Source organism: Castor canadensis, chromosome 14 (assembly GCF_047511655.1).
Source record: "Castor canadensis chromosome 14, mCasCan1.hap1v2, whole genome shotgun sequence".
Classification (NCBI taxonomy): Eukaryota; Metazoa; Chordata; class Mammalia; order Rodentia; family Castoridae; genus Castor; species Castor canadensis.
The window spans coordinates 39565180-39581317 of NC_133399.1; the positions used below are offsets into that span (position 1 = coordinate 39565180).

Below are 16138 nucleotides of genomic sequence, written 5' to 3' on the forward strand. Positions count from 1 at the left end.
TGACCAGCCAGGGCAAAAAGTTAGCAAGACCGTCTCAAACAACAAGCCAGGTGTGGTGGCACACAGCTGTCATCCCACCTACAAAGGAGGCATGGTTAGAAGGACCACGGTCCATACCAGGCTCAGGCTAAAACACATGACCCTACCTGAAAAATAACCAAAGCAAAAAGGGCTGGCGGACTGGCTCAGTGGTAGAGTGCCTACCTAGCAAGTGTGAGGTCCTGAGTTCAAATCCCAATACTGCCAAAAAAAAAGTTAAAATAAATGATAATATATAATCTACAAACTGATAATAAATTATATAAACATACAATGGATGCATCCATACTAATATACAATCCATAATAATCTAAACAGTTTACAAATCTAGGTAAGTATAAAATTAATAACAAATAATTCAATATATCATAAATGAGTTAAACTATATTACTGATATTTTGTAATGCTATAAATCCATGATGCAGCTAGACAAAGCTGTGATACACATGCAACAAATAATATATCTCCATCCCAAATACAAATGCAACTTAACATGCAAGTAATATAAATAGTGAGAATAATGACTATCCAACCATATGTGATAAAGGCGAGTGTACTGAGAATAAACAGACAATGAGCATTCAACAAACACACCAACTGAAGCTGCAAACTATAGAGAAGGCATTCGCCCATGCATATCAATATTACACACCAGTAACTAATCAGTAACAAAATATAATCGCAATCAATAAGTATCAGATAAATAATTCTAAATAAACATGATAAGTTATACAGGATGTGACTAATGTGTGCATAAATTATTACATTATACATTATAAGTTTACTAGTTACAATGTATTAAGATCAATGTTATAAATACTAGTAAATAAATGCACAGTAAATGGTAAACCTGTAACCAATAAATGTATAATGAGAGCTATGAGTGTGTTATAAGTATAAATGAATGTGTAAGTAATAATGAGTCAATGATGTAAGTATATAATGAAGAGCCCGGCACAGTGCCTCACGCCTGTAATCCTAGCTGCTCAGGAGGCAGAGATCAGGACTGTAGTTCAAAGCCAGCCCAGGCAAATAGTTCATGAAACCCTATCTTGAAAAAAAAAACCCATCACAAAAAGAGCGCTGGTGGAGTGGCTCAGGGTGAAGGCCCCAGTAGTGCAAAAAAAAAAAAAATATATATATATATATATATGTAATGATTAAGTAGTAAGTAAATATGCAAATGAATGTCATAAAAATAATGAATGTATGAATATGTAACAGATGCATAATAAATAATACAAACATTAGAAATAATTGTGCATAAGCTAATGCATAGTATAAATACATTGTGAATAACTGAAATAAATATTGACTATAATGCATGATTCATATATAGTAATAAAAACAGGATAAAATAAATACATAGCAATTTCCCCCCTCCCCCAAATCTCCCTGCTCATGTCACATGGAGCAGAGTGCTCCCTCCATGCTGTCCCCTTAGCACCTCTGGAACAGGCAGCAGCTGTGCCCTGACCCTGCGCCGGCCATGGCCGCACCACCCACACTGAGACTCCAGGTCCTCGTGACTCAGGATGGCTCCTGCTGACTGCAGAGCTGCTCCTGATCTCTATTTCCCAGTTGTCCCCACACTGTGACCAGTCTTTGTCTCCTAGGGATGGCTTTGAGCCACTCCCATTGTCCTGACTGTGACATACAGGGTCTCGTATGTCTGGAGAAAAAGCACCCTGCATGTGGACAGGATCCCCACCACCTCCCAGGCCACCTGTCCTCTGAGTGATTCATGTGGCTGTGGAGGACTGACCTCCCTGGACCAGCAGCCAAACAGGCTGGACAGTCCCATGGTCGCCTCCAGTCTCAGTGATGCCGGTCAGCGGCCCAGTTACTTTTGTGCACCACTCCACTGACCAAAAGCAAAGATCCCTTTCAGTTAAACACCTTCTTCCTGGGCCCAGAAGACACCCTAGGTGACCCAGAGACCAAAAAGCAGCCATGTGTGCACTGGGCCAGAGCTGGCAGGTGACAGCGCCAGCCCAAAGTCCCTGGGGCCCTGGCCTCCTCCCGCCTGGCTGAACTGGTGCTCACAGTTCTGCACATTCATCTGCTTTTGTGGCTTTTAACCCAGGCTTTCTGCACCATGGGGGCGGTGGGGCAGCTCTGCCATGCAATGACCCCAGGTTTCACCTAATGTGTCAGGCAGCCCTGAAGGGGACACCAGAGAGCGTATGATGGGAAGGAACCACCAGAGGCTCTTCCTGGCAAGGGAGACAGTTCATCTGGGAGACCCCAGGACCATCCTGAACCTGCCGTGAGCAAGGAATTGCTCAACCCCAGGCAAGGGGGACAATTGTGTTCCTACCTGTAGGTGGACAGTCCTGTCTCTTATCTGTGTCCTCGGGCAACTGCCTTTACCTTCTTCCCACCCACCTGCATTTGGGTGGGGTTTTATTTATTTATTTGTTTGTTTTGTGCAGTACTGGGATTTGAACTCAAAGCCTTAGGTGCTCTACCACTTGACCCACATCCATAGGCCTTTTTTGCTTTAGTTTTTTTTTTTTTTTTCTTTTTGGCAGCACTGGGTGGGGGTTTGAACTCAGTACCTCATGCTTGCAAGGCAGGCACTCTTAGCACTTGAACCACTCCACACAGCCCTTGTTTTTTGGTTGTTTTTTTTTTTTTATAGGGTCTTATATTTATGCCTGGGTCAGTCTGTACTGTGATTCTCCTATTTATGCCTGTTGTGTAGCTAGTATGACAGGTGTGTATCACCACACCCTGCAATTGGTCGAGATGGGGTCTCACTCACTAACTCTTTACCAAGGCTGGCCTCAAACTGAGATCCTCAGGGCTGGTGGAGTGGTTCAAGTGGTAGAGCACCTGCCTAACAAGCGTGAGGTCCTGAGTTCAAACCCCATTGCCACCAAAAAAAAAAAAGACAAAAAAACTTATGTACAAAAAGAAGCCAATCCTAAAAGCATAAAAGACTCCCCCTTGTATGATTCTACTTACAGGAAATTTCTAGGAAAGGTGGTAGGTCAGAGGTTGCCTGGGCTGGGGTAACTTTGGGGACTGGTTACAGTATTCTAGAAGTAGATGTCAATGGTTGCACAGCCGCGTGACTTTCCTGAGGCTGGCAGAGCTGTGTGCAGTGACATGGGTGACTCTTACAGCTCTTTAATCCACCGTGCTGCTGTCACACGGGCAGTCACAGCTCACGGTGACAGGGGAGGCCGAGGGCTGTCTTTGGACTCTGGCTCTGTGCCTTGCAAATCTTCTGAGCATGTGCAGGTCTTGACTTTGGGCGCGGAGGGTTTTCCCACAGCGGATTTTAAACAGTTCTGTAGTCCGTGCTGTTTTTTTGTGCCATTCTTCCAAATTTTAAGATTATTTAAAGAATGATCTGCACGTTGCTTGAGCCAGTGCACCCACTGTCCTTGCATTTTCACTTGCAGTTCCTGCTGGTTGCATAATGTCCCACCAGCAAAGTGTCGCTTGAATTAGCTGCTCCCGTTTCACAACCCATGGTTTCCTTCCAACTTTGCACGATTATAAATAATGCCTGTATAAACACCTGTTTATATATAGCTTCTGATTTCTTTTCTTTTTGACCCGGTGGGATCCAGGCCCAAATGAGAGATGACAACATAACTGTCACTCTTAGTGTCCCATGAGGAGATCAGTGAGCCAGGGTCTCTCATTCTTCGAGCTCCCTTTCTTCTCTTACCAAACCCCCACCTTTGCTGCTTAGTTATTTGCTGCTTAAATTTCTTCCTACAAATTGCTGGTATGAGCCTTTGTTTCTCGGTGGGAGCAGGCAAAAGCTGATTCTTTTCTTTTTTTTTTTTTTGGGTTGGTCTGGGATTTAAACTCTGGGCTTTGCACTTGCAAGCAAACACTACCGCTTGAGCCACTCCTCCAGTCCATTTCGCTCTGGTTATTTTGGAGATGGGGTCCTACGAATTGTTTGCCCAGGCTGGCCTCAAACCTCCATCCTCCTGATCCCAGCCTCCCAAGTAGCTGGGATTACAGGCGTGAATCACTGGTGCTGGTGGTATTAACACATTTAAGATGGCACCTTGCAGCCGAATTGTCACCATGTTCCCTAGATCATCAGTCTTGGCTTTAGTTTTCTCAGTATTTGTCATGAAGTTCTGAATGCTCGTGTAGGACCTGGGTACTGATCTGTGTTCCTGTCCCTTTCTCTTGCAGCATAATTCTCTGTGTTGAAGGACAGTTTGTCTTCATTTATGTTTTACTTTATCCTTCTTCTCTGGCATGTCATCTGGGTATGGGGAGCTCCTGGCATGGAGTGGTTGGAGACCAGGGACTCTGCTCTGCACCCTACAGGGCCCAGGACACTCAATAGAGATGAACCTGGCCTTGGTGTCTCCAGTGCTGGGGGCCCTGGGCTGGCCAGATCTTTCTCTATGGTCCCCTCCTGAAGTTCCATGGTCCCTGGCTCTGTGTGGTCCTTGTGCGCATTGCAGGCTGGAGTCTTTGTTTAGGTGATGACAGGGCACTGGGGGAGGAGGAGGAGTGTCCTTGTCCTGGACTCACAGACACAGTGTCCCTTTTCTGCAGGAGGTGAGCTTAAAGCCGGGCCTGGGCTCCTATCCTTTAGCTCCCAGGCCAGCTGGGGCCTGGCAGCGCCCAGGAGAGCACTGTCTGTAGAGCCCCTCACCCAGGCCATGCTCAGCCTCGCCAGGCCCCAGCCTGCCTGGCCCAGAGGCTGCCTGTGGTCACTGGTGTGCAATCCGTGAGCTATGACCCTGTCTCCAGCCCTCAGCCCCTGCCACCTGCCACTGGGCTCGGGCAGGCCTCCCGTGTCTTGCAACAGGCGGCTGTGAGAAGGTGCCTGGTGACTCAGTGCCCTGCCTGTTTGGCAGCTGTTGATTCCTCGGTAGGGAGCATGGCCGGTCCATGAGTCAGGGACTGGCCGATGACACTAACCACAGCAGGGACATCAGGAGGACACAAGTGATGCGTAGTGTGTGAGTCCCATCTGAGCGTGAGCAGTTGCACATGTGCACACATTCTGGAGCACATCCAATAACGCCGTGCTCGGACACATGCAGACAGGCACACGGTGCACAAGTGCACACGCACATCGGTACACAGAGCTGCATCCATGCACTATGCACATACACCTATGCACACTGGCACATGTGCAGAGTTACATGTACAATGTACACACACAGAGGTGTGTGCATGCTTGGGGCCTGGTGACAGTATTCCTGAATTAGAAGATGCACATGCAGAGATACAAACTTGCATGCATGCAGACAGCCAAATGCCTATACACGATGCATGTACATGCATTTACAAGCAGACATATATGTAGACTGACATGCACACGTGAAGAGATAAGCAGAGACACACAGGTGCAACTGTATGCGTGCACACAGCCAAACACACATGCACAGTTGTACACAGGGGCATATGTCTGTTTGCAGATACACATGTGTGCGTGGTAAAATGCACGCATGTAGTCATGTACGCTGACACACAGACACGTGTGTACATGTACAAATGTACTCACTGAATACCCCGATGTACGCATACGTACACACATACGTGCAGGACGCGTTGCCACACGCTCACACACACCCTGGCACACGCACACACGCACACAGAACGCAGCCCTCCCCTGCCTTGCTCAGAGCCCGGCTTGCAGCCTGGCCCCCGGGAGCCTCTCGCTGGGTTTTGCCCAAAACAGGAAGGCGGGCGGCTCGGGCTTGGTGCTCACGTGGGAGCTGGGGTGGCCTCCTGGCAGCCGGGCCCTTTCTTTGGTCCTCGGAGTCATTGCGGCTGCGACAGGGAGCAGGCCCCTCCCTGACCGGCGGGATGTGAACCAGAGCCCGCACGCCCGCCCGCTGCCCCCGAGAGGGCGCCCGGTGTCTGCCCGCACCCAAGGGAGCTGGGAGGGGCGGAAGGCATTTCTGGGTTTTAATTGAAACTATGGGACCTCTGTCAAGTCACATTCAGTTGCAAGAAAGAACACAGAGAAACTCTGTGTGTCCTTTGCCCTGGGCCTTCACCTCTCACAGGCTTGGCACCCATGGGGGCTTCAACCCACTGCCAGACTTGGCACCCAAGCATCCCTCTCAGCTTCCTTTTAGGCACACACTGAGCTCCCTGCCCCGGGGTCCCCTCCTTCCCCCACTCCCCCCCCTGCCAACCACTTAATGGGCCCAGCATTGCTGACGCCTGCTGTCACCTGGGGTGTGGAACCATGGAATCCCACAGAACGATCAGCGGGCTTTCCCCTGCAGTCCCCAGGAGATCTGTGCATTCTGAGTTAGTGCTAAGTAGGAATTTCTTGAAAACCTGGTATCTGCCTTTACTTGTCAGCTATGTAGCTCAGCTCCCTGCAAAACAGCGAGACCACGTGCAAATGACAGCCACAAAGTGCTGCTAGTTACCCGGGGCTGCCCAGGACGCGTGATGTGGCGTCTACACCTGCCTCCTCTGCCCCAGCACCAACCCCATGCCGGGCACTGCTAGATGGGTCCTCAGAGCTATCCTGGGTGGGCGTCCTTGACCCTGCAAGGCACTGAGCAGCATCCCGTGTGTCCACCCTTTCCATGCCAGGAGCTCCCCAGTCGTGACAACCACATGTGTCCCCAACATGGCCCTGTGTACCCTATGGGCAGAGTCACTCCCAGTTGGTACTCTCTAGGTCAGGGCTCACCAAATGAAATTTAGAAGAGCCAGGCACAGTGGCTCACGCCTGTAATCTCAGCTACACAGGAGACAGAGATCAGTTCGAAGCCAGCCCAGGCAAATAGTTTGCGAAACCCTATCTCAAAAAAACCATCACAAAAAAGGGCTGGTGGAGTGGCTCAAGGTGAAGGCCCTGAGTTCAAATCCCAGTACCGCAAAAAAAAAAATGCATTTACCAATTTACCGTGTGACCAGTAATTACAGTCCTCAGTGTTTATCCAAAGACGTCGCTCCACACTGACATAGCACTTTCACTTGTGATAGATTAAAAACTAGAACTGGTCCCAAGGGCCTGCAGCAGGTGGGTGTTTTAACAGGCTCTGGTCCATCCGTACCATGGATGCGTGCGGCGGGGGACATGCTAATCCCAGAGATGACATGCTGTATGGCCTCATTCGTGTAACATTCCTAAAATGACAAAAATGGGGAAAAGAACATGTGTTTTCCAAGAGAGAGTGGTTCAACTGGTAGAGCACCTGCCTAGCAAGCATGAGGTCCTGAGTTCAAACCCCAGTGCTGCCCACCCCCCCAAAAAAAATCATTAAAAACCCAATAACAGCTGGGAGTGGCTATGCATCCCTGTAATCCCAGCACTTGGGAGGCTGACAACCGGAGAGATCCTTGTTCAAGTCCAGCCTGGGCTACATAGGGAGACCCTGTCAAAAACAAACAAACAAAAAATTACATATAAATCCACCATGGAAAGAATATAAAAATCACTCCAAACAGTAACAAAAACGAAATCATTGGCTGGGCACGGTGGCTCACGTCTGAAATCCCAGCTACTCTGGAGTTGAGGACCAGGAGGATCTTGGTTCAAAGCCAGGCAAGTAAGAATCAAGACTCCATCTCAACCAACAAGCCAGGCAAGGTGATTCATATCTAGAATCCCAGCTAAATGGGAGGCAGAGGTAGGAGGATTGAGGTTTGAGGCTGGCCTTGGGCAAAAACACAAGGACCCCACCTGAAAAATAAAGCAAAAAGGGCTGAGATTGGAGCGATACGGCCAGAAGCCAAGGGAAAGTGGAGTCCCGGGTCTGGGCGCAAAGGAGGAGCAAGGGAGGGGACCCTCTATGGCTGTAAGGAGTGAGCAGCCAGTCCAGTCTCTGGGGACCCCAGGCATGGGGTCCTGGAGCTTCTGAACAGGAAACGAAAGCCTTGCTGGGCCCTGCCTTAGAGCAGCTGGGTCGAAACCCAGGTCCCTGGGTGGGGTCTTGACTGACTTCTCGGCCCCACTTCCCCAGGTCTGGCCCCAGCCACTCGCTCCCAGTGAGGACAGGGGCTTTTTACAGCCCTCTTTACATTCACTCTCAGCACCCTGCCTGGCAGGAGGCCACAGTCACCATTCTCTGGGCAGGTTTGTTGAGTGAATGAGTGAAAGAAAGAGACTCAGGCCCTCTAAAGAAGAGGGCACCTGTGCTGGCTCCCCAGTGACCTGCCTCAGTCCATAGGCAGTGATTCTCACCCACAACTGTCCCCTGGGCTGTGTCTGGGAAATGTATGGCTGTCACAACTGATATGGAGTGGGTGGCTGCTCAGCACCCTGTAGGGCCCAGGACGCCCAGCACAGAGAAGGACCTGGCTCAGTGTGCATGGTGCCAAAGGGTGACCCTGGAACAGGGCAGAGACCAGAGAAAACCCCAAGGACTGGGGGACATGGCTCTGGTAGAGCACCTGCCCAGCAAGTGCAAGGCCCTGAGTTCAAGCCCCAGTCCCACCAAAGGAAAAAAAAAAATTTGCAAGCAGAGAAAAACCCTAATGCTCATTCTGAGCCAGGTCTCTGAGGACGCTTTACAGTTGGGAGGATGAGTGTTGACCCCTGACCAGCCACAGGAAGGGACTGCCTGGGGCACCATACTCAGCTGGGCTGCCAACCCACACACACCTCACCCAGGGCAGTGGCTCTCAGACACCCTGGCCCATCCTGGGGCTGCAGGGTAGCAAGGCAGGCAATCCGGGAGGGCTTCCTGGAGGGGGCCTCCCCCTCTCCTCCTTGGCCCCCAGTCATGGAGCGTGGCTACCCAGCTCATGTCTGTGTGTCCTCCACAGCTCTCTGGACGGTGGGGACCCACACCGATGGCCTACGATGTCAGCCACTAACAACATAGCGCAGGCCCGGAAGCTGGTGGAGCAGCTGCGCGTCGAGGCCGGGATCGAGCGCATCAAGGTGACTCCCGCTGTGTGACTTCACACCATGCAGCCATCCCCGCCATCCAGTTCCAGAACTTTCCATCATCCAAAGACAGCCCTGTCCCCATAAGCAGTCACCCTGCCCCTCCCCAGCCCCTGCTCCCCACAAGTCCTGTCCCTGGATCCTCCTGTTCTGGCTGTGTCCTATCAATGGAGTCACACGCTGTGTCCTTGTGCATCTGCTTCTCTCACTGAGCTCCGTGTCCTCAAGGTCCTTCCATGCTACAGCTTGGGCCAGAGCCTCACTCCTTTTCCTAGCTCAGTAATATTCCGGTATGTGGATGAACTACAGGGTGTTTTTATGTACATGAATTTTAAGTCCACATAGGGACATCAGGGTGACACCAGGCTCAAAAGTATCCCCTTGGACCCTTGAGCCATCTTGACCTCATACAGGTGAATGGTGCTTCACGGTTTTCCAAGGCCCCCCTCACAGACCTGAGTCCATTTTGTAAAGGATGGTGAAACACTTCCCAGAGGCCGTTCCCTGCCCCAGAATCACTGCTGCCTGTGGCTGGAGGGACCTGGGTGTGTCCCTGGGGAAGACCGGGTGGCCTAGCCCAGCTGCAGCTACCCACTGTGTTAGTCAGAGGGAGAACAAGCAGAGAGAGAGAAAGAGAGTGTGTCTGTGTGCAGCTATGCATAATGGCATTTCAGTCGACAAGGGGCACACACCACACTGCACCGCGTACCCCATGTATAGAGCGGGCTGTGTACCCCATCTTGGCTTACCTGAGGACTCTGTGATGCTCGCACAGCAATGGGACTGCCTAACAATGCCCTTCTCAGAACGTAGCCTGTCGTTAAGCTGTGCGCCCCCCCCCCCCACACGCACACAGACGGGGAGGCTGAAGACTTGGCTCCCACCGATGTGTGGGCTGTAAGTCTAAAATTCGTAGAGTCAGCCCAGCAGACTGGGAAAACTTGATGTTTCCATTCAAGTCTGCCTAGAGACAGAATTCCCCTCTTGGTCATTTCTCTTCCTGCCTTCAACTGATTGGACAAGGCCCACCCACATGAAAGGGTTATTGGCTTTACTCAGGCTCTCCTAATTTAAATGTTCATCCCATCTAAAAATTACCTTCCCTACCACATGTAGGGTACTGTGTGGCCAAAGAGCTGAGCCCTCAGCCTGGCCAAGTGGACATACAATGTTCCCCATTTACCAACCCTCCCCAACACACACACATAAGCACCCACTATTCGTTCAAACCTCTCTGCATTATTAGGAAGGGATGGCCTGCTCCCAGGTGCTCCCAGCTGGGGACACACCTGCTGGCCAGGTGGCAGGGGAGTCGGAAAAGGATTCCATCTGTCGAAGGTTCCCCCACGTCTCCCCCACCCTCCCCGAGCCTCCTCGCCACGCATCCATCCATGCGGGCAAGGAGGGCCCCCCACGGAACGAGTGCCGACTGTGAGGACAGCATTCGCCGCAGTGCTTCGGGCTGAAGACAGAGAAAGGCCCGGTGGAAGTTGACGTGGTTTTCCCTTCGTGGGCCGCGCCAGCCCCGGGGCCCCGCGGAGGGCAGTGATTCATCCTGTCCCGTTTGATGTCGGGAGGAGCCCCCCACCGCCCCTTTGAAAGTCTGCGGGTGGCGGAGGGGGGGTCAGGACTTAGCCTGGTCCCCCTCCTGAGGCTGTCTGTGGTTTTTTGTCGTCCCAGAGCAGGGAGTAGAGCCACAGAGCCTCGGTGGCAGAGAGGACGACCTCAGGGTTGCAGCCTCTGCAAACGCGGGTGGGGACTGTGAGGAGGGGCTGGATGGTATTCCTGGGGTCGGAGACAGAGGGTGGCTTTCCAGCCAGAAGGCTCTTGCGGGCTGGAGCCCTCAAGAAAGCTCACAAGAGTGGCAATTTTCACGTCTGTGGGCAGGCACGTCCCCGGGGATGGCCAGCTTGGCCGAGCTCTGCAGCCAGCCTGGGGGAAGCACCAGAGGACGAGGTTCCTGGCGTCCCTGGGGTCCCAGGGTTGGTGAAGATTTAAGACAATCTGCAGATAATGAATAAAAAGTTTTATACTGGTGCTCAGCCAGCACCAGTGTCTCACTCCTGTAATCCCAGCTACTCAGGAGGCAGAGACCAGGAGGATCACGGTTCAAAGCCAGCCCGGGCAAACAGTCCTCAATACCCTATCTTAAAAAAAACCCTTCACAGAAAAGTGCTGGCGAAGTGGCTCAAATGGTACCTGGCTGGGATCCCAGGCAGGTGGACATGTCCCCAGCTCCCCCAACCCATTGGCACCTAACCAGCCCTCCAGCCATGCTGGCGTGAGCATGGTGAGATGTGGCCAGTGACAACCTAAGGCAGAGGGTCCCACTGTGATGGGAAGGAGCAGCTGCCAGGGGTCACCGTGTCCTCAGTGAGCTCAGGATGCAATTCAGAAGGGCTCGTCTGGTGCTGATGGGAAACACGCAGGAGGAGGCTGGTGGCCTTTCCTGGAGTGGACATGGAGCTGGGACTGAATCTGAGGAGCCTGGTCTGTCCCTGGTCCTTTCTTCAAAGCCTGGCAACTCCTATTGACCGATGCAGTGGTTCTTTGTTTTTATGTTTTTTTTTTTTTTTTTTTTTTCTTCAGTTCTGGGGATGAACCCAGGTCCTGGCACACACTAGGCAAGCACTCACCCCTGAGTCACACCCCTGTCCTCATTGGTGACACTTTGTATATTTACAATGTTGTGCAATCATCACGACTGTCTACGCTCAGAGCCATCACCCCCAGAGGGAGCCCCAGCCCCTACCCAGCCCCGGTCTCCACGAATCCACTTCCTGCCTGTGGACTCTCCTGTTCTGGATGTTTCCTACCAATGGAGCCACACATTGTGGGGCCTTGGGTATCTGCTTCTCTCACTGAGCGCCGTGTCCTCAAGGTCTCCTCACGCGGTAACCTTGTTCGTGGCTGAGTAATATTCCAGTGTGTGGATGGATTACACTGTGTGTGTGCACGGGTCTACTGTGGACACTGGGCTGTTTCCACCTTTTGGTTGCTGTGAACTACAGTGCCATGGTCATGCCTGCTCCAGCCCTTCTGACAGTCCCTCTCTCCTCCTTGTCCCCACATACAGGTCTCCAAAGCCTCATCGGAACTCATGAATTACTGTGAGCAGCACGCCAGGAACGACCCCTTGCTGGTTGGAGTCCCTGCGTCTGAGAATCCATTTAAGGACAAGAAACCTTGTATCATTCTATAGTTTTGTTCTCTTGTGTGCTCTTCTCTCTCCCTCTCTGTCTCTTTGTCTCTCTCTCTCCCTTTTCTCCGTCTCTCCAGCAGAACATCCTCCAATTCTTAGTTCAAGAAAAACGTCTGAGTTCCCAAAACTTTGAAACGCAAATTTTTCCCCTGCCTTGATGGGGTAAAAATTTAGACCCAGCATCTTAACCCCTTACGAGCCTTGCCAGACCAGGGCTGGTGGCTTCACGACCACCTCCAGTAGAAAACACCGGTGAGGCCAAGCAATGTGGTAACAAGTTTCCAAAACTCGGAAGTGCTGCTTGAATGGCGGCCTCAGAGCCAGGAAGGAAAGGAGAGTCAGTTGAGCTGGCCCGGTGGCAGGCTGGTAACCATGTTTAAAAAAAAAAAAAAAAAAAAGTCTATAGCAGGCTGCTAGGAGACTTTTTTTAAGCAGAGGTCAAATTGGGGTGGGAGCAGGGGGTCGGCCATAATGAACTTTTCTGGAAAAATCTGTCTTTTCCATTTCAAAAATTGTTATTGTGTCCTGCTAAAATCGGACCCCGAGGGCTAAATGCATATGTGAGGTACAGGCAGATTTGTGGAGTGGGAGAGGGGACTGTCTGTGACACACACTCCGTGTGGCCAAAAGTCAGCCCCCAGCTTCGTCCCTTCCCAAATCTGTGTTGTGTCGTTGTAAACCCAAGATTGATGTGGTCATTGGTGTCTCTCTGGGTTTTCCCCCAGTGTCTCTGGTCACCACGGTCCTATTTCACCCAGAGACGCCAGCCAGGGAGCCTCGGCCTGGCCTGGTGAGGTCGCCTGTGTTTCAGCGTGAAAAAGTTGTTAAACTATCTTGAAAGCGACTGTAAAGAACTGTCAGAGACAGGGTCCTTCGTCCCCAGACATCGTGACTGTGGCTTGGCTCTCTCCCCTTCCTTCTCTTGATGCATTGATTGACTTTTCCACCCCGGTGAGCCCAGGACCCGTGGTGTACAGACACCAGTCTTAGAAAACTATGATGTCATGGGGCTGAGGGAGGTGGCTTTTTAGGCTGGCTTTGTCCTCTCTTGTAACAGTTACAGGTGCAGCTGGCAGGAGGAAGAGGCTACATGCACATTCTCCTGTGTCAGCCAGTGTCACACCTAAGCAGCTGGGTCCCCCGCAGCACTGAGGACTCGGGAGTTTCCTGTGACCCCAGTCCCTTTGCATAGGACTGGCTGGAAGCAAATAGTGGAAAGGAAACTGGCCGGGTTCTGCCCCCAGGGAAGTCAGACTCCTAGGGTCTGACCAGGGTGGGCCCTGGACAGCTGCTCACGTTGTCTTTGTGGACAGTGAGTGAGGGCAGCACCTGCAGCCCTCCACAAGTGACCCGTCTCCTAGGGCAGGGGCCAGGGTCCCCAATCCTCTCTATGGGGCCAGAGTGACAAGGTGTGGACAGGACACAGGTCAAGAGAAGCTGCAGGTACCAAGGGTGACCCTGCTGTCCCCCTGCTTGGGCTGGCTCCTGGGGGGGTACAGATAGGGCCAGGCCTCTCCCCAGTCGTACCCACTCTCTATGGCAGGCTGGGGAGCACCAGGGGCTTTGGGGAGCCCCATACTCTGGACCCACAGTTTGGATCAGGAGAGCCTCAATGTCTTTCCAAAACTGTAGGCACCTTGCATCAGGCTGGGAGCTGGCCGGACCCAGGGTGGACCTCTCCGCTGCCCCTAGCAGGAAATGGCAGAAAGGCTTCCATAAACACACGTTCCAGAAGGCCAGGGCCCTCCCTGGGGACAAGGGTGGGTGGGGATGTTAGATACCCATAAAGCCATTTGCTGGAGGGAGGTGGTGTGTCTGTCCAGAGGCTGCCCCGCCCCAATGCAGCCCTTTCAAGGGAGCCATCTTGGTCCCTGGGGACTCATGCCTTCCCATCTGTCTTTAAAAGAAGCCTTAATCCCTTGAGCGGCCATTGCGTCCCTGCACGGCTGTCCCTTCCTCCCCTGACAGCATCCAAGGTCCCCAAGCCACCAGGCTCCCGAGAAGACATCAGACCCTGATCTCAGCACTGACAGCATGAACCTCCCTCCTCTGCTGCCCACACAGGACAAGAGGGCACAGCTGTGCCTAGCCCAGTCCCAAGCGTCCCTATGGATGTGACCTCAAGGACGCTGCTGGACAGATCCAGGTGGCCAGGACCCCTGGACCAAGGGAAGCGGTTAACCCAAGCTTCTAGACTGAGCCAAATAACAGGCTCTCCACTCTGTGTCCCAAAACCATGGCCCTGTGCCCCACAGAGTGGAACCTGCACAGGGTTAGGGAACTGGGGGCCAGGAATTGTAGGTAAACTGAGGCCCAGGGAGGTGAAGGTTTGCATCTCTGCAAATTGGGCCTTGGCTTCCCCTCCCTGGGTGGTCCCTAACCACTCTATCTGTCCCCTGCCCAGCCTCCTTGTGCATGTGCCACCACCCTGTCCCCAAGCCCGGTGAACAGATGTCCACAGCCTCAGAAACCCAGGGAGGTGGTGACCCAGGAGACTATGAGTTTCTTTCCCTGCTTAGGAAAAAATATCCTTGTGTTTTTTTGCTTTTTGGTTTTTTTCCCTTCTAGAGCAAATCCCAGAGCCCTTACCATGGGTAAAGCCATCTTTGCAGGCTGGAAGCCTGGTGTGCGTGCCGATCCCTGGTGGTCCTTTGACACGTTCTTCCTACGAGTTTTCAGGGTCGTGATTGCTCCACCCTGAGGTCTTGGGGTAAACCAGTGTCTGTCACCCGTTTTCAGGGGAAAACAGATTTCACGATGCTTCTAACTGCACCCACCCATGCCAAAAATGATGGCGGGTGGCGGGAGAGATGGAGCTGTCCCTGTCCCCCACAGCTGGCTCCATTCTCTCCACAGGGCCTGTGCCAATGCAGGTGCCAGCTGCCCCTAGCAGTTCCTAGCCAGCCCCTGTCTGGTCCGCAGCTGGGCAAAGGCCAGGCAGCCCTGTCCTTCCTGTGTGCCCACTCTGGGAAGGAATGAGGACCCATATTCTTCCCCCACACTTCCCAAAGGTGACCCCCCAGGCCACCTGAGGCTCCCTGGTGGCATCTGACCCCCAGGAGACAGCGGAAGGTGCTTGTTTTTTTTCTCTTTCTGCTGTGTCCCGCTGATGGTCTGGCCACCGAGTCTTTGCAGATGCTGAGCCCCCAGGCCGCTCCTTGACCTGGCCATGACTGCCACAGCCCCATCTGAGCCACCCGGGAAGGGACAAGCCACCAAGCCATCGCTCTTCTTTGAGGGACAATTGTAGAAAGAAGTGGACGCAAGGTCAAGTCCTGCATTGAAGCCATACGCCCCGAGACCCTGTCTCTCTCCACCACAGAAACGTTTTGCCAAATGACACCCAGACGGCTCCCTGTCCCCAGCTCGAGAGCTTCCCGCAGGCTCTCTGCCTTCCGTGGTCGGCTGTCCGGTGGTTTATTTGATTGGTTTTAATTGCAGGTGTGCACACCCGCACACTCGCCACGCCGCCGTGCATTGTGCGGGATTACTGTTAGCACCGAGTGAATTCGCACACAATAAAAGCCTCTGTCTTCCTTTTCCCCTGGCCTCTGGGCTCTTCTTTCCCTGGGGCCCAGGGTGGACCTGGGCTGTGTGCAGGGCACATCAAAAGTGTTTGTCCAAATGATGGACTCGCTCCTTCTTGCCTGCAACCCACCCAGACGCAGAAGTGCTTTGGGGTCTCCGGCTGACAGGCACAGGAGACCCGAGCTGTCACACGCTGCCAGGGAGCCTTGAGGCTGGTACAGGCCTTTCTAGAAAGTGCTGTGGCGATTTACTCCAGGTATGTCTATGGACACAAGTGGCAGGGATGACCCCATTCGCAGGCAGATCCAAGCATAAAGGCTTATTTCCCCACTGTGTGTGTGGTTGTGTGTGGTTGTGCTTTTCGATACTTGCAGCCCTCAAAATGTTTGTAATTTGAACATTTGGATGGAACACACAGACCATAAAAATAACCCTTTAAGCCAGGCACGGTGGCTCACACCTGTAATCCTAGCTACTCAGGAGGCAGAGAGCAGGAGGATTGCAGTTCAAAC

General features: G+C 52.5%; 1 protein-coding gene across 5 annotated transcripts in view; it reads left to right on the plus strand.

The window, feature by feature from the left end:
- Gng7 (G protein subunit gamma 7) overlaps positions 1-12849 on the plus strand; it is a 114193-nt gene extending 101344 nt beyond the window's left edge. For all 5 annotated transcript variants that reach the window (XM_074054325.1, XM_074054324.1, XM_020170754.2 and 2 more), the window contains 2 exons: positions 8773-8890; positions 11973-12849. In XM_074054325.1, coding sequence (XP_073910426.1) covers positions 8810-8890; positions 11973-12098 — 207 coding nt within the window. In that variant the 5' untranslated portion in view covers positions 8773-8809 and the 3' untranslated portion in view covers positions 12099-12849. The remainder of the gene's footprint in view (positions 1-8772; positions 8891-11972) is intronic.
- Positions 12850-16138: the final 3289 nt, after the last annotated feature.